General features: G+C 37.2%; 1 protein-coding gene across 4 annotated transcripts in view; it reads right to left on the reverse strand.

The window, feature by feature from the left end:
* The window catches only part of UBAP1 (ubiquitin associated protein 1), a 69931-nt gene that overhangs the window by 13194 nt on the left and 36920 nt on the right, over positions 1–19817 (reverse strand). For 2 of the 4 annotated variants that reach the window (XM_005903030.2, XM_070375451.1), the window contains 2 exons: positions 11520–11560; positions 3820–3944 (listed from right to left, as the gene is read on the reverse strand). In XM_005903030.2, the coding sequence (XP_005903092.1) occupies positions 3820–3944; positions 11520–11553 (159 nt within the window). In that variant the 5' untranslated portion in view covers positions 11554–11560. The remainder of the gene's footprint in view (positions 1–3819; positions 3945–11519; positions 11561–19817) is intronic. The other 2 variants (XM_005903031.3, XM_070375452.1) reach the window with 1 other exon arrangement.

Below are 19817 nucleotides of genomic sequence, written 5' to 3' on the forward strand. Positions count from 1 at the left end.
ACACAATAAGAGTAAAGAGAGGAAAGAGGCCTACCACGACAAGAGTCTCAGAATAGAAAAAACACAGTGGAAGAAAGTAGGTTTCATCCCTAAACCTTTCAGCTGCAAACAACACAACAGAAGCCTGGAAATGCACATATCCAGAAGTTCATTTACACACTCCTGAGTCAGTTACTGGGCCTCCGAAAAAGACCTGGGGTATCACAGGGTTTCCTTTCTACCTCTAATGGAACAATGAGAAAACACTGGCCAAAGATTGCTGCTTCTAACTAGGGAGGAAATCCAATTTTGCAACTGGTTTCCCCCACCAAAAACAGGCGTGACCAACTTCCCACTGCCTGTAAACGCAGGTCTCTGAAGTTTTACTCCCGAAAGGAACTGGAAATTTCTTCCCTCTGTAATAAAACCTTGAGTTTTTTTTTAAGTTACCAAAGTAATGTAGAATACTTGGAACATAGTAAAAAAAAAAAAACAAATAAAAAACAGAAAAAAATAGAATTATTATAGTGAAAAAAATGTGATTTTTGAGTGCACAATAATAACAACAGCATCTAATATTTATGGAGTACTAGGAATCAGAGTAAGCATTATAAATGCACTATTTTATTTAATCCTTTTAACAATCTTGTAAGATTACACAGCTATTACATGGCAATTCCAGCCCATGAAATCAGTGAACCAGAGTCTGCTCTAAGCTGTTACACTAAGGGCCACCCTCCACTACTGTGGCCGCCAGTACTGTTTCATTTTCAATGAAAACTTTTTGGGCCTGGGTGCAAGGTCTCCATATGATTTACTGACTCGCTTTGATGACTTTTAATCTGAAACCCAAGGGCAAATATGAAAAGTTACATGAAGCTTCAGACCTGTTTAGGGCTCTAGGTCTGATTCCTTTCTGGATGGAGAGGGAGCAGCACCAATACCACAGCCTAACTGCCTCCCGGAGACCCGAAGCAACCCAAGTTTAAGGGAGCTAGCTGCACTTACAGAACAAAAACACTGCAGCTAGCCCACACAGGAATGGAGCTTGGAGCCTTGATCTCCTCTTTTGTCGTTAGTGGGCACTGTGAGTATGGCAGGCAAAGAACCAGGCACTCATCAGGGCTTCACGCAGCTCAAATAGAAAATTCCCAGCAAAGCCTACAACGGCAACAAATGTGGGATTCTAAACAAATTTTCTGAATGATTCCATGAGGCAGTGAATAATGAGAACTACTGAAATACACTGCAGGTGTTATTTAAATCATATTGCTAATAATGTCCTGCACACAGGGTACTATTTACTCAATATTTGTTGTTGCCAATAAAAAAGCCACCAGGCAAACAGAACAAGGTAAAACTTCATATGGGAAATTGCCATCTCTTCAGGCCCAATAAATTCTCCATACAAAAGGAGGATCAATTCAGTATACAAAAACATGTAAGATACTCAACATTACCTGAAACTAGGGAAATGTACATCAAAACCACCATGAAAGAGGGACTCCCCTAGCAGTCCGGTGGTTAAGACACACTGCTTCCACTGCAGGAGATGCAGGTTTGATCCCTGGTCAGGAAACTAGGCCCACATGCCACACCATGAGGCCAAAAAGAAAAAAAACCATGAAACCACTGCATACCCATAAGGATATATATAACCAAAAAGACAGATGATAACAAAAGTTGGCAAGGATATGCAGAAACTGGAAACTTCATGCAGTGTAGGCAAGGTTATAAACTGGTATGGCCACTTTGGAAAACAGTCTGGCAATTCCTCAAATGGTAAAACACAGTTAATATATGATCCAGCAATTCCACTCCTATGTACATACCCAAGAAAACTGAAAGCATATGTCTGTACAAAAACCTGTATACAAATATTCACAGCAGTATTGTTCCTAAAAGCCAAAAAACTGGAAACCATCAAAAATGTCTATCAACGGTGGACTTCGCTGGAGGTCCAATGGTTAAGACTCCTAGCTTCCACTGCAGGGAGCACAGGTTCAATGCCTGGTCAGGGAAATAAGATCCCACATGCTGCTCCGTATGACCAAAAAAAAAAGTCTATCACCTGATGAATGGATAAACAAACTGTGGTATATCAACACAATGGAATTATTCAGCTATAAAAATGAATGGGTAAAACTTGAAAACATCATGTTACATAAAATAAACCTATCACATATATATTTATATACTGTCATATATAAAAGACTAAATATTGTGTTATTCCATTTATGAGATATTCCAGAATAGACAAATTCATGAAGACAGATTTAGCGGTTGCCAGGGTTTGATGGGAGGGGGAAAATAGGGAGTGACTACTAATGTACACTGGATTTCTTTTCGGGGTGATAAAAATGTTCTGGAATCAGATGGTGGTAATGGTTATACAACTCCAAATATAATAATAAAAAGACTCCACTTATTTGCATACCTTAAAAGGGAAAATTTTGTGGGTATGTGATTTATCAATAAAGCTATTATTTAAAAATTTAATAAGTTCTCCCACTATGATTATTCCCTACAAAGACTAGCACAAAAAACAAAGTTTTTATTATTATTTTTTTAGCTGTGCCATGCCACTTGTAGGATCTTAGTTCCCCAACCAGGGATCAAACCAGGTGCTCAGCAGTGAAAACACAGAATAATCCTAACCTAACTGGATTGCCAGGGAATTCCCAAATCTTTTTTTTCTCCCAAATCCACTTTACAGTAACATGGTAATGCTTTAGTAAATTCCCCGTCTTTGCCAAGAGGTTGTATTTTAAAAATCTAAAGTCACAGGAATAAGTATTTGGGTGAGTAGAGTACCCTTCTGTTTTTCCATATAACTTCTTCTCTAAACTATAAGCTCCTCGAGGACAGTGTAAGGCATTTGTCTCTATCCTCAGCCACAGCAGAGTGTCCCTCAAAAGCAGGCATTCAGTAAGTGTAGGAAGTCACATAGCATGGGGGCATTTGCTGCTTTCAAGATGTAATTTTATACACTTATATATAACTGAGCTTTAAAGATGCAAGGACTGAAAAAGAAGCTATTAAGGGAATGGCATTTAAGCACAGTCGAGAAGAATAAATAGATTTTTAACAGGCAGACCACTTTCAGTATGGTGAGAAGAGGAGACTGTTTCAAGCGGATATAACCACTCATGAGAAAAGCATGATACAGACAAATAGTACATATAGTACATTCGACAAACCACTAGTATCCTGGTTTGGAGGGACTACGGAGGAGATGATAAGCTAAGGTACTCGACCATTATCTTATGTCTAGACTTGATTCAGTAAGGGTTGGTCAATCATTGTAAGTTTTTATATTCAGGAATATTATTCTAGAAACAATATGAAAAATAGAAGGAAAATTCTGTAAGCTTCTCTGTAAGCAGAGGAGCCCATTGAAGAGACTACTGAAATAGCCCAGGTGAAAAACTAAGGTAAGGAATAAACTGAATGGCAAAGGGAAGACACAGCAGAGAGAAAATATTATATAACTTGAGTGACCAAGAAGGTAATGAGCACATTTATAGAAGGAAAGAGGAGAAGAAGCAAGTCAGACGAGCAATAGGAATTTGTTTTGGGCAAGGTACAGAACCTCAGGAACATACAACCTAACAGATTATACAAGATCTGTAAGAGATATATAAACATATACAAAGGTGTTGGGGGGTTGTGCACATGTGCATGCCTGTGTGTGAGAGACAACATGAACCAAGCAATAACAGGAGCTATCAGAAACATAAATAAGAGCTAGAAGATTGTTTTTTCTCTTGCACTATACATCAAATTCTTACTCCTTAAAATTTTAAATGTACTAAACTTTAACTAAAAATTACCACTTACCTGTACTTCTCTGACAACCTGCAAACAATCAGGCAAGGAGAAGCCAATAGGAAGACCAACTTTAGCTGGTGTTTTGAATTTGTCTCCTATCTTAAATGGGACATCATCAAGGTAACTGAAAGTCCCTACAATCAAAAATAAAGTAGAAAATATCAGCAAAGAACTTATTATTTGTTTTTGTATAATCTTATGTCTAGGATACAACATTAATTTATGCTATCCTAAGACTAGAAGTTACAGAGTTCCTTCTCTGACTGCTTACCTTCTCCTGACCCTAGATCTCTAAGGAAAAACTCCCACTTGAGGCTATTTGATTTTACTTTGGTTGGGAAGATCCCCTGGAGGAGGGCATGGCAACCTACTCGTTTTCTTGCCTGGAGAATCGGCATGGACAGAGGAGCCTGACAGGCTACAGTCCATAGGGTCGCAAAGAGCAGGACAGGATTAAAGCGATTTAGCACACACGCATACTTGGCACAAAGGCAAAAGTACTCACAGCAACCTAAAAGGCCTCCCCAAATGCCCATTTCCTCTCTAGCCCTCAACTCCTGGCTTACTGCACCAGGTCACAGTGATTCTCTATTCCTCAACCATGACGTGGTCAAAATTACCTCAAAAAATCTGCACTGGCTGCTCCCTCTATCTGGAATGCTCTTCCCTCAGATAGTCACAGGGCTTACTCCTTCACCTCCTTCAAGTCTTTGCTCAAATGTTGTCACTTTCTAAGTGAGGCTTACCCTGACCATCCTTTTAAAAATTATTCCCACACCCTAACCACAGTAATCTCACATTACTATCTATGTTTCTCCATAGCACTTATTACCTTCTAACATACTATGTAATTTTCATTTTAATTGTATTTATTGTCTATCTTGCCCAATGGAATACAAGTAACTTGCAAGTATTTAAGTTTTATTTACTGATGTAGTCTCAAAACCTACAGTACTGCCCAGCACATATAAGGCACTTATTAAATACTGCTGAACTGATGACAGAATCTTGATAGAATCTCCACAAAAGAACCTCTTTGGCTAGTATTTCTCTACTCCAGTAAGGATCATTTTTTAATTAATACAAAGAACTACTCTAAAAAAATTTTAAAGTGATATTTTGGAGATGTGGAAGGAAAACCAGACAAGACCAGAGGAATCAGACTAGGATTATCAGGAGACACAAACCATACACAACTGAACTACTTTTAACTCCCTAAATGTTCTCTGTCCATCACAGATGAGTAATACAGAAAGATGGGACATTATAACTACTGATAGGATCAGACAAAATGAAGTCGTTCCTGTCTATGAATCTTACGAGGTATATACTCCGAATCAGACCATCTTTTCTTTTCTGGATCAGGTTTGGGGCTAACATGCTGGCAGAAGTATCAGGGACAATGAAATACAGTTGATAAAATAAATTTTGCTTTTTTAATATTAGCAGCTAGTAGAATAAAGCTTGTTTCTGGGTCTCACACATGTACATCTTCTTGAGTATTCTCATGGACAGAGAATAAGACAATTACACATCTCCCATGAAGAGGCTTCTCTTAATAAAAACTCCGTAGATTTCAAGACTTATCAAGGTCAAGATATATTTGTAATCTTGTCATCATTCCCATTTCCCAAGAGCAGTAGACGCACCTGCTCTGATACACCTGAAACCTCCAACAGAAAGAAGGCTCCTGTTCCTACCCTTGGGGGAGAGGTTCTACCTCTTTCCCATATAACCTCTGGCTAGAATTAAAACATCTTAAGTGTCTCTCACTCAGATAGTAAATTAAATCCACAACTGTGTTCGATTTAATAATTTTTCTGAGGCACAACCATAACTGTTAACATTCTCGATAAGTTTTCATATTGGTAGTATTTGTATAAGTGTTTCCTCAGGTGCCAATGCCTGTCACATTCCCACCCTTATTTACTTGATTAATTATGTCTTGTTCTTTAAGAATGAGCTTAAGAAAAACTCCCTTCTCAATCTCAAAACAGGTCTTGCCACTCTGTATTGTTAACAGTTTGTTTCCTTATGCTCCCTGCCTGCCCCTGACCAAAGACTTTGGTCAAGACTTTGATCAAATTGAGCAAATCTCATTGAGCAGATCGTGAGATCTGCTCAATGAAAATAAAGACCACATGGTCTTACATTTCTCTTAATATTTATTAAAACTCAAAATGATTTACCTAAAATGGCAAAGCTTGTGATGAAAAGGTTTTAACAGATATTCATGCAAGATGTAAGCACATTTGTAAGGTTCTGCAGAAAGTCACAAAAATGTACCAGAGGTACCAAAAAAAACCAAAGTATCAGGTACCATCACAGCTTGCCAACAAAACCCTGATTATAACACTAAAACCTTCTGCCACTTAAAATGCTTTACAGTATAGAGATCAAAAGCAAGGCTCTTTTTATTTGTAAAGAAGTTTTACCTGTTTTCCATGAAAACAGGTGCTCAAAAGTTACTGAAAGTTAGAGTCTACCTTTAGCTGCCCTAATCAGGAAACAAAGCTGGAACTGGTATTTTCTAAGAAGCACTGGAAAGACTTACAGTCAAGTTAATAATCACAAAATTAAGTCTTCTGTTTAAGAAAATTTTAAGTACACAAAGTAGGTTAATTATATGACACATACACATTTTAAAAATCCTATGTATAATAAATATAAGAAAACCTATCCACGTTAATATAACAAAATTTTCTTAAATGAATAGTTCTTCCAGAGTTTGGTAATGGGGAGTTGAGGGGGGAAGACTATTTTAAAAAGTACTTAAGATATGTGAACCAAATGATAATATCTTTAAAGAAAGATAATAAAAAGATAATATCTTTAAAGAAAGGTGTTCAGTTTCCCTGCACACCTTCCAGTTAGAAAATTATGACAGTGCTGTATATGCACACGGACGACTTCTATTCTATAAACGGAAGTAGGTCTTGGCTTAAGGACAGACCAGATCATGTAGAACACCTTGAAACAACTGCGATTTCCCTTTATTAGCACCAATTGCAGGTAACTGGTTTAAAAAGCAGCTTCATTTCACCAACAAAGCCAATGCCCGGGTGATTTAACACATTCTCTAACCTGCCCCCTCCCCCAGGCTTTGTTAACAGGGAATGACTAAAGAAGTTTCATGATTATTGAGAGGAGGGGTTAGAGCTAAAAGGCAAAAGGGATTTAAGAGATAGCAACAAAAAGCAACTTTTTAAATAATGGACAGAGATTAGTACAACTAAATAAGGTTGCTTTGAGGATTACAAAGAGTATTTTTACAAATATAACCAACTATACCTTAGGAACTATTCATTTTTAGCCAATATATCAGAATATCTATTTAAAAACATCAATTTCTCTTGTATCTCAATACATGTTATTATTAAATAGATTCAATAAAACCTCAACCACATGGCCAAGAGAATTAAGCACTGTGGCTAACAATTTTCTGGCTCAACCCAAGTACCTTTTAGTTTCAGTCTTTATTACTGAAGCTCCTTCTAAAACACCTGAGACCATCACCCTCGGTTTCATTTAAAAAAACAAAGTACGTCTGTGATGGAGGGGTTGTTCCTTAAGGTCAGTTTCTGCACACCACTTGCCATTATGCCATGGTAGAAGGAAACAGGCTGAATGTGTAAATGACTCAGGATAAATTCTGAGAAGTTTTCATTCTGTTTCCTTTCTTTCTAAATTGCTGATACATTTATGATCTTGTAACCTGCCTGATTTTCTAGAAAAAAAAAAAAAAAAGTAATTCTACATGGGGATAGAAATTCCTAATAGAGGGTAGCAAACGGATTATGCTTAATGCAGATTTTACTGTGCATTCAATTGAGGTTTTTGAAAAAGAAGACTAGATCAAATTTAAAATTAGGTGAAAATGGCAATTCCATTAACTATCATTACCTTAAAGCTGTAAATCAGGTTAACAGTTGCAAAATCAGATCTATAGATAAATGGAGAGACAAACATACACACATATACACACATACAATTATGTAAGTATCACTACGAGATAAGAAGTCAAAAGAAAATGTTATTCATACCCTAACAAAAACCAAGATAACCTACAAAATCAGCTTTTTAATATGCAGGGTCTGGCATTAAATCAAAAATAAGACACAGAAAAGCAAGAGAAAGTGATTCACCATCAAAAGAAGAACCCAAATGCAGGGATAGCAAAGGTACTGGAATTCTCAGAGAACTTTAAAACTGTAATCAATGTGTTAAAGGATCTAATGGAATAGGTGAACATATGTGAGCAGATGGGGAATTTCAACAGAGAAATGGAAATAAAGAGAGACAAATGGAAACACTAAAAATTCAGTATGAGAGAATAAAATTTTTGATAGTTCATAAGCCAGGCTATGCTAATCAGAAGAAAATACTCAGAAGAGGAAAGAATTAAAGAATTTGAAATTAGGTCAAAAGAAATTAAAAGAATTAAAACACAAAGAAAAAAAAAATGGAACAGAGTCTTAAGAGATCTCTGGGACAATATCAAACAGCCTAATGTGCATGTGATTAGTCTCAAAAGGCTGAGAGAGAGATATGTAGCGAAAGAAATGAGAGAGGAGATCATCGCTGCAAATTTTCAAAAGTAGTAAAAGACATCAACCCATAGATCAAGAAGTTTAGCTAACTCCAGGCAGGGTAAATACATAGAAAATCACACCAGGGCACCTCATAGTCAAAATGTTGCAAACAAAAGCTAAAATCTTAAAAGAGGGGAGATGGGCATCATATTATGTACACAAGAAAACAATTAAAGGATGGTTGACTTCTCTATATTACATTGTTACTTAAAAAATAGCAGTAACACATCAACGTTTAAAACCATCTATGGACTTCCCTGGCAATTCAGCAGTTAAGACTCAGCTTCCACTGCAGGGGCACGGGTTCCCTTAATTAGGGAACTAAGATCCTACATGCCACACAGTGTGGCCAAAAAATAAATATATACATTTTTTTCTATCATTCAGCAGAAAAAGTAATTCAATATCTTAGTAAAAATTACACAAAGAGCAAAATAAACATTTCTAAAAGTTAGCTAAAAACAGTCATAAATATGACAGCTTGGCCTTTCAAAGGAGGGAGTTTAGTTTTATTAAGCCCAATTACAAAGGCATTTTTTTTTTTTCAAATTAGAATCTCAAGGCATTTCTCCAGATACTAAAAAGTAATTTGTTTGTTCAGTTTTTAAAAAATCCTTTAAAATTCACTTCGGGAAAATAACTTTTTCTCAGATAAAACAAGTGGAAAATTAATTAAAACTTAAAGACCGACATTCAGAAAGGCCAGCTCTGAACTGAGCCAAAGGTTTTGCAATTTACATAATGTAAGAAAAATATTTTTAAAGGTCTTTGAAAAGTTACTATATCTCTTATTCCATTATTTAGGTGTATATGGTTATTGATGTCAGTGAAAGAAGTTCAATCTCAGATGAAAACCATGAACTTGAAGAAAAAATATGTTATAAGACAGCATAGTATAAGATATAGTCAGCCCAAATATTTAAATTTAAAAACAAGTATTTTCATATCCAGTCATGAGAGCAGCTGTTACCTCCTTGTGCACACTCCAAATGACCTAGAATTACACACACACACACACATACACACATATATTATCTAATCCCCAATCAGATAATACCTAACTTAGGGGGGACCAACTCAGAGGCTCATAAACTAAATAGTGTCAAGTCAGATACTCGCTTGACCAGGAGATACAAAAACTTTAGCTATATGATGCCAGCCACTGAAGTTCAAAAATCAGGTATCAAGAAGCAAACAGAACTAGGGAGGCCGTTTTTGGCCCTGTGCACTCTACACAAGTAGGTCAAGAAAGCACGTCTATAAACAGAGTAAAAATGGAGCACGTCCGCAGAGAAGAGCACGAGAGGTGGACAGAGCTGTAGACTTCGTTTCCTGGGTTTCTAATTTCAGCCTTGTAAGGCCAGGAGGAATTTGATTTCCTGCATTCAGATGCCTACAAGATTGCCTATTAAATATTCTCCACTCATTTCCTTTAATTTCTATTCCCTAAACTACATGATATCTAAAAATAAGATTATTTATTTTAAAAACCGAACTAAAGCCACCAAAATTCAAGTAGGAGCTCAGCAAATTAAAGCAGAAGCCAAAGAGAGAAAATCTTCTCAAATTTTACTTGGATAGAATGTCTCATTTAAACAGTATTTTGAATATTTTGGTTAGGAATGTAAAGAGGAGGAGGAAGTCCTTAAAAATTAATCTTCACTGATCAGAATTATAATCTTCTCTCTAGACTGCTTAGCTGGAATACATAATAAACTAAGGTCCAACATATTTTCACTCCCATGAAAACGGAGTTTCCTTGTTCTTTTCTCTCCTCGGTCTTCCCTCTCTCCTTGGCTCTGTCCTCTCTTTCCCCTTGAAAAGGTGATCCAGAGGCAACTAAGATCAGCCTCTCTATATCATGTGAATACTTTGAAAAAGCGCTGTAATAATCCTTAACGGAGTTAGCTTACCTAGAAGATCTGATGCCTGACCCATTACACAGAATACAAATTCCAGAGTTTGAAAGACTGATCCAAAAGGATTTAACAAAACATGCAAGCAATGTATGTAAGCATATGCACAGTGTGGTTCAAAATATTAAAGCTGTTGCATAAAATATATAAACAAGTTAAAAACCACAGTAACTGTTGCACTACTCTGACTCAGCTAGTGATATTTTATAGATCAGAAGAGCATAATGATACATGTTGCCATTCAGTCTAATAAATCACTTTTACAATGACAATTTTTTAAATGGAAGATTAGTTTTAAAACCCCTTTTAAAATAATTGTGTTATCTGGATATTTCTGGTGTTTCTTATCTTTTACTATATGAAAAGATGGTCTAATTTTAACTTCCTAGGTACTTCCATTCCTATCAAATGCAGATAACAAAGTTTATTAATGTATTCATTTTGGAAGGTTGTATCTCAGAAAAAGATGATAAACTATTAGCTTTTAAATGCAAAATTGTAATTCCTGTTGGTTAGTTGCTAAGTCCTGTCCAACTCTGCCACCGCATGGACTGTAGCCTGCCAGGCTCTCTGTCCACGGAATTTCCCAGGCAAGAATACTGGAGTGGGTTGCCATTTCCTTCTCCAGGGGATCCCAACCCAGGGATCAAACCTGTGTCTCCTGCATTGGCAGGAGGATACTTTACTGCTGAGCCACCACAGAAGCCCAAAATTGTCATTACAACTACCAATACTTCTGTAATATATTGACCTGCTAATCATGCCTCATTTGTTGTAAATTACTTCTTTTTATGGGGGGAAAATACCTAAATCAAAACATTATAAAATGTTAATTAAAGGCTTAGAATTGTTCACACCTGACTGGAGAAGAGATGGACCAGAGAATAAGAAAAGGGCATGGTAACTACTTCAAAATACTGCTAAAGAACAACAAAAACAGACAGGCTCCCTATCTATCTCCATTGGTTTTGAGTATAATAAACACAATGACACTCAAAAGTTTAATTATCTATTTGAAGAAATGCTTCAATATTAAAGTTATATGTGAAGTTCTATGGAATGCATATATGCTACACTGTTGTACAACTTTATTTTTCTCAATCGGCTCATTTAAATAAACAAAAAGGGACATTTACTCATGTGATTTCAAATTCTCTGATCAGATCAAAACTTAAACCATAATATCTAACAGTCCACTTACCATGAAAATCTGCACCCAACTTCTTAGAAGCCATTTAGAACCTGAAAAACAAAGAAATACGTCTTAGCCACATTACGCCTCAAGGGGATGTAAACAAATTATCATAAGAAAATTTAGATACAAAAATACCCCAGAAGACTAAAGGGTTCCAGGACTGATACAACCTCAAACTTCTCAGTCCCAAAGTCTTAAAAAAGAAAGCAGAAAGGAGGAGAAACCACTTTTCTATACAAAAATAATCCTGTAATCTACATGTTCTGAAAACAAACAAAATACTAGAACAGCAAACTGGCCAATGACCAATTTATATGCAAACTGTCAAAAAAAAAAAAAAAAAAAACCTTACTAAACACTTATCTTCCTGATATAAACTACAAATGTCAATACTTGGCAGTTTTCTCAAGATTTTTAAACCATCCCATTTAATTCAGTTATGTAAATACAGACCTTTTATTGACAATGAACTGTAACTGTTAAGACTGACACTTCTGAATTAGGGAGTCCATGACGTACAACCTTACCTATCTGTTTGGCTGCGCTGGCCTTAGTCGCGGCACGCAGGATGTTTGTACTTCACTGTGGCATATAAACTCTTAGTTATGGCACGTGGGATCGAGTTCCCTGACCAGAGATTGAACCCGGGCCCCCTGCACGCACTGGGAGTACCAAATCTTAGCACCTGGACCACCTTTGTACTGTTTTAATTTTGTAGAAAATTCCAAAAACGGGAACCTTCCTGGCAATTCAGTGGTTAAGACTCCATGCTTCCACCGTGGGGGCCAGGGTTTGATCTCTGGTCAGGGAACTGAGATCCCACAAGCTATAATTCCACAGGCTGTGTGTGCGGTGCTGCCTCCCCCCTCCAAATTCAAAACACCAAAGAGGAAAATCCACAAAACCACACACCTAGCTTAATACTATCTTTGCACTTTGCCCCTACATAAGCAGTTACAAAGTTCTTCTCTTGCACAAACAACCTGAGTTCTTCAATTTAAAGTTTATTTACCTTGATGCGGTGTTTATACATTTAACTTAATACATAAGAATAATGAATTTATAGTATGGTCTCTACCAACTGCATTACATACAGTACAATGAAAAGCATCATACTCAAAATGATCTACAGGCATATCCTATTCTACTGCAATTTAATTTACTGCACAAATCAAAGGTATACTCAACCTTACATTGAGCAAGTCTAAGGACTGAGGCGCCATTTTTTCAAAAGTATTTGTTCACCTCACATCTGGTCACATTTAGGTAATTCTCACACTATTTCAAACTTCCTCATTATATTTGTCATAGTGATTAATGACCTTTGATGTAGTAATTGTTATGGCATTTTTTAGCAATAAAGTATTTTTTAATTGAGGTATACATATTGTTTTAAATGATGCTATTATTGCACACTTAACAGGTTACAGGGTAAACATAACTTCTCTATGCACTGGACAACCAAAAACCTGTGTGACTTGCCTTACTTTGATATTTGTCTTCTTTAGTGGTCTGGAACCAAACCCACAATATCTCCAACATATACCTTTATTTTCCACTTAAAGTTTTTTTTTTTAAAGAAGGCAAGAACATCACACCTATCATGTGAAAAATCTTCAGAATAATTAAATCTGTACAGGATTTAAAGAAACTGACAAGTTGATTTTAAAATTTACATGTAGAACTTCCCTGGTGGTACAGTGGGTAAGACTCTGCCCGCCAATGCAGGGACACAGGTTTGATCCCTGGTCTAGGAAGATTCCACACGCCAAGGAGCAACCAGGCCCCATGGACCACAACTACTGAAGTCCATGCTGCAACTATGGAAGCCCATGTGCCACAACCTGAGAGAAGCTCCCACCTGTCTCAACTAGAGAAAGCCCACACATAACATAATGAAAAGCCTGCATGCCACGAGGAAGTCCCAGCACAGCCAAAATAAAAAAAAAAATTTTTTTACAATCAGAAGGATAATAAATTAACTCCCTTTAGTGAGGGGGGAAGAAAGCAGCTACCAAACAAACAGAACAAACCACTTCCAATAACCTATTCCTGATTCTAACTTAGCCAAGGCCATCTCACAGAGGTAGTTCTACAGCTTATTTCACACCCCAACTTATCTGTCCTACACTGATTAGAAAGTCATGCTATATACTGTCCTGATATTCAGTGACCCAGCACTGTAGGTAGCGTAGGTGTCCCCACGTTAACACCTACTACTAGCCAGCAAGTGTCATTCAACGGTAGTGTTAAATGTCAACAGCAAACAATTACCACGCCATTTCCATTACTCATAAAAAGTTACTGGTTAGTTAACTGCTATGGACTTAACCACAACACTGAGTAGAAGATAAAGGTTGTGCTCAACCCCATCAAGGATAAAAAGTATTATGGAAAAAGTACGCACTTGCAGATTTAAAAGAAGCTATATTTTAGAACATGTGAAAAGAAAAACATTGGAAGAAAATACATTAAAAATATTTAAAATGGTTGCCTCTAAGTGGCAGCACTGGGAATAATTAATAAAATTTCTCTACAGTTTCTGAACACTCTATGGCAAGCAAGTACTAATTTTATAGTGTCTTTAAAGCTCTACTTTAATAGTATCAATTTCCAGTATGATGTTGGGATGAAGCATTCTGGTTGCCATTTTTACTAGTTAACAGAATTAATAATTTTAAAGTATATGGATCATCAATTTTCAAAGAACCAACAAACCATACTGAAAATTATTTAACTTTTTTTGGATGAACCGAAGACTTCATAGAACCTTACAGGCTTCAATATCATCATAATGTACCTAAACCACAATAATACAGGGAGACTTTTAAACCTGGAAGCAAGATTCTTGGCAGCCTCAATCTTCCCACAGAGGCACAGACCAGAAATGCATTTTTTTCTAAATCTCTGTTGAAAGCAGGAGAATCTAAATGTCTAGATACTCACAGAGAGGTGCAGGAAATTAGTGTTTTCATGTCTGTTCCTAATATTTATTGATATTGTGGGATATCAGCTATTTGAAGAAGCAGCTGTTTTTGAGCGGTAAATGGCTTAGCAGAGGCTCTGATTTTTTTTTTTTTGAGGCGATGGTTTAATAAATTATTTTGTGAATAAGCTAACATCAGGAATGTCTTAAAGCAGTTCCACCAAATTTAAATGAATTTTTAATGACTTCTTTAAAAAGGTTCGACCAACAACAACGCACAGAATGGGAGACGATGATCTGCAAATTTGATCTGCAAATCATCTATCTGATAAGGGACTTTTATCTAGAATATATAGATAACTCTACACTTAAACAACAGAAACAAATAACCCAATTAGAAAGTAGGCAAAAGAATCTGTATAGTCAATTTCCCGGAGAAGATACACAAATGACTAAGAAACACAAGGGCTGCTGCTGCTAAGTCCCTTCAGTCGTGTCCGACTCTGTGCGACCCCATAGACGGCAGCCCACCAGGCTCCCCCGTCCCTGGGATTCTCCAGGCAAGAACACTGGAGTGGGTTGCCATTTCCTTCTCCAATGCATGAAAGTGAAAAGTGAAAGTGAAGTCACTCAGTCATGTCTGACTCTTAGTGACCCCATGGACTGCAGCCCACCAGGCTCCTCCGTCCATGGGATTTTCCAGGCAAGAGTACTGGAGTGGGGTGCCATTTCCTTCTCCGAAGAAACACATGAGAAGATGTTTAACACATCGTTATTCACCAGTCAGGGAAATGCAAATCAAATAACTATACCCCACCCCATTAAAGCACACATATTATCAACAACAAAGCAAAATTTCTCTTAAAGTAAGAAAAATAATTGAAAATTAAAACACCATACCCCTTTATTACTAGATAAACAATTAGAAAGTATTAAATAAACAATAAACAATTTAAAATTCTTTAAAGTTATGCCTTAATAAGGTGATAAAACATAGATTATCTAGGGGTCTTCTTTAAATATTAAAATAGATCACTGAATGCAACTCCGATTATATTTTTCACAAACCTTAAGAATACGAGAAATTCATCCATATTTGGTCACTTGAAGAATTTTTCTAATGTCTGCTATGCAGTCAATCTCTGAAGTATCAGAAGTATTTTAGGGACTTTCCCAGCAGTCCAGTGATTGCGACTCTGGGTTTCCAGTGCAGGGGACACAGCTGGATTCCTGGTTGGGGAACTAAGATCTCACAGGCTGTACAGCATGACCAAAAATAATTTTTCTTTAAAAAAAGCATTTAATAGCTACTTGGGATCAACTTTCTTCTTCTGGAACATCTGAGCAAAATCAAGTGCTATGTGTGTGTGTATAGAAGCTTCCACATAAACTTCCTATATTTTAATCATAAGCACTTTTTTGTAACATTTTCCTATAATCTAAATGTTCAATCATGGAAATTATTAAATAATTGGAAATTAAAAAATATTTGTGATGGCATGAACAGTATTCACTAAAAGCATATGAATGATGGGAAATAAATTTTAAATTGTTTTTACAAGTTGAACTGAATTACTTTTACTATGTAAAAAATGTACACAAAAAAAGACTGAAAAAAATAAAATTTGCCCCAAATGCAAAATTATAAATGCTCCCAGGAGACAATAAATTCATAAGCAATCATAAATTTCCACTAAAATAAATATAAATGCTTCTATTAAAGGAAAAGTAGAAAGCAGAACAACACATTTTTAATTCATAAACTTTACAATAAAGTGCAGCACTCCCTCATATGGCCAAGAATTAAAAGCAATGTTCTACTTTACTAGTTGAGTGCCATTTCAGTTCAAATGCTACAGGAAGATAACCTAGTAATTTAAATTTTTGAATCACTGATGGAAGACATCTAAGAACAAAGAGAGATTGGGAAACAGGTAATAAGAAGAGAAATAACTGGAGAGAGACAAGGAGCTAGAGGGCAAGAGGCATAAGAGATAGAGTAAGGAATGGAAAAAGGGAAAGGCGAGGAGGGTAAGTGAAAGGAGGTAAGGGTAGGAGACCAGGAGAAGAAAAACATTTTAAACAAGCCCCAGTCAGCTGCATAAGGGGAAGAAAAAGCCCAAGAGCAATTTAATATTAATGTCCTAAATTTCTTTCTTTTCTTTCTTGTACCATCATCAAATTACTACTACAAGAAATTACACTCTACAAACAGCTTCATAATACACAGCAGCAATTTAATCACTCAGTAAGCTATCCCAGTCACACACAACAATATGAGCTATAATCATCAGGAGTTTCCCAAGATACAAATTAATCAGGAAATTCTCCAACTTACAGAAAAAGATGGCTTTGGGATCCAGCAAATTTCCAGTCTGAAAACAAAGTTAACACCTATACAACATATATAAGACAAAAATCACAAATGCAGGGGCCTTGGCAGTCTGGTGGTTGGGACTCAACTGTTTGTGACTTCTCGTTTTCACGGCTGAGGGTAGAGACTCAATCCCTGATCAGGGAGCTAGGAACCAATATGCCATGCGGTATGGCCAAAAAGAAAAAAAAAAAAAAAGCACACATGTAAATGCCATTTAAATGTCAATAACAGGCTACCCTATACTCATGACAAAAAGCTTTCTTCTCTCTCAGGTCTCAGAGATATTGTGGGGCCCTAGCTTTTCTCATGGGTAAAATAGGGTAGTAGACTGAATAATCAACCAAATCTAAATGTACTATAGATCTATAAAAGTAGAATTATGGGAAATTTTTCAAGATGTCCTTTCCATTATAGGGGACTGGAATGCAGAAGTAGGAAGTCAAGAAACACTTGGAGTAACAGGCAAATTTGACCTTGGAGTACAGAATGAAGCAGGGCAAAGGCTAATAGAGTTTTGCCAAGAGAACGCCCTGGTCATAGCAAACACCTTCTTCCAACAACACGAGAGAAGACTCTACACATGGACATGACCAGAGGGCCAACACAGAAATCAGACTGATTATATTTTTTGCAGCAAAAGATGGAGAAGCTCTATACAGTCGTTAAAAACAAGACCGGGAGCAGACTGTGGCTCAGATCATGAACTCCTTATTGCCAAATTCAGACTTAAATTGAAGAAAGTAGAGAAAACCACTAAACCATTCAGGTATGACCTAAATCAAATCCCTTATGATTATACAGTGGAAGTGAGAAATAGATTTAAGGGACTAGATCTGATAGATAGAGTGCCTGATGAACTATGGACAGAGGTTCGTGACACTGTACAGGAGACAGGGATCAAGACCATCCCCAAGAAAAAGAAATGCAAAAAAGCAAAATGGCTCTCTGAGGAGCCCTTACAAATAGCTGTGAAAAAAAGAGAAGCAAAAAGCAAAAGGAGAAAAGGAAAGATATAACCATTTGAATGCAGAGTTCCAAAGAATAGCAAGGAGATAAGAATGCCTTCCTCAGTGATCAATGTCTTCCTTCCTCAGAGATCAATGCAAAGAAATAAAGGAAAACAATAGAATGGGAAAGACTAGAGATCTCTTCAAGAAAATCAGAGATACCAAGGGAACGTTTCATGCAAAGATGGGCTCAATAAAGGACAGAAATGGTATAAACCTAACAGAAGCAGAAGATATTAAGAGGTGGTAAGAATACACAGAAGAACTGTACAAAAAAAATCTTCACAACCCAGATAATCACGATGGTGTGATCACTCACCTAGAGCCAGACATCCTGGAATGTGAAGTCAAGTGGGCCTTAGGAAGCATCACTATGAACAAAGCTAGTGGAGGTGATGGAATTCCAGTTGACCTATTTCAAATCCTGAAAGATGATGCTGTGAAAGTGCTACACTCAATATGTCAGCAAATTTGGAAAATTCAGTAGTGGCCACAGGACTGGAAAAGGCCAGTTTTCATTCCAATCCCAAAGAAAGGCAATGCCAAAGAATGCTCAAACTACCGCACAATTGCACTCATCTCACATGCTAGTAAAGTGATGCTTAAAATTCTCCAAGCCAGGCTTCAGCAATACGTGAACCGTGAACTTCCAGATGTTCAAGCTGGATTTAGAAAAGGCAGAGGAACCAGAGATCAAATTGCCAACATCTGCTGGATCATGGAAAAAGCAAGAGAGTTCCAGAAAAACATCTATTTCTGCTTTATTGACTATGCCAAAGCCTTTGACTGTGTGGATCACAATCAACTGTGGAAAATTCTGAAAGAGATGGGAATACCAGACCACTTGACCTGCCTCTTGAGAAACCTGTATGCAGGTCAGGAAGCAACAGTTAGAACTGGACATGGAACAACAGACTGGTTCCAAATTGGGAAAGGAGTATGTGAAGGCCGTATATTGTCACCCTGTTTATTTAACTTATATGCAGAGTACATCATGAGAAACGCTGGGCTGGAAGAAGCACAAACTGGAATCAAGATTGCTGGAAGAAATATCAATAACCTCAGATATGCAGATGACACCACCCTTATGGCAGAAAGTGAAGAACTAAAGAGCCTCTTGATGAAAGTCAAACAGGAGAGTGAAAAAGTTACCTTAAAGCTCAATATTCAGAAAACTAAGATCATGGCATCCGGTCCCATCACTTCATGGCAAACAGAAGGGGTAACAGTGGAAACAGTGTCAGACTTTATTTTTCTGGGGTCCAAAACACTGCAGATGGTGATTGCAGCCATGAAATTAAAAGACACTTACTCCTTGGAAGGAAAGTTATGACCAACCTAGACAGCATATTAAAAAGCAAAGACATTACTTTGTCAACAAAGGTCTGTAGTAGTCATGTATGGATGTAAGAGTTGGACATCCAAAGAAAGCTGAGTCCCTTGGACTGCAAGGAGATCCAACCAGTCCATCCTAAAGGAGATCAGTCCTGGGTGTTCATTGGAAGGACTGATGCTAAAGCTGAAACTCCAATACTTGGCCACCTGCTGCAAAGAGCTGACTCATTTGAAAAGACCCGGACGTTGGGAAAGACTAAAGGCAGGAGGAGAAGGGGACGACAGAGGATGAGATGGTTGGATGGCATCACTGACTCAATGGACATGAGTTTGGGTAAACTCTGGGAACTGGTGATGGACAGGGAGGCCTGGCGTGCTGCAGTACATGGGTTGCAAATAGTCAGACACAACTGAACTGAACTGTGACCTCAGAGAGAGAAAAAAAGAATAAATCAGAGGTTTCTAGACCAGTAAGAATACTTGAAAACACAAAAAAGGTTCTAGGTAACAGACTTCATAGAGGTGTAATATAGCTGTTTTACTTTACTGACAAATAAAGAATGGAATTCATGACAGATAGCAGAGGAGGCCTCAGTGAGGACAGACTGATTTAACAACCGAACTGGAAGTGGACAGCGAAGAGAGAGGACAGAAGTAGC

The sequence above is a fragment of the Bos mutus genome, chromosome 8, assembly GCF_027580195.1.
Source record: "Bos mutus isolate GX-2022 chromosome 8, NWIPB_WYAK_1.1, whole genome shotgun sequence".
Lineage (NCBI taxonomy): Eukaryota > Metazoa > Chordata > Mammalia > Artiodactyla > Bovidae > Bos > Bos mutus.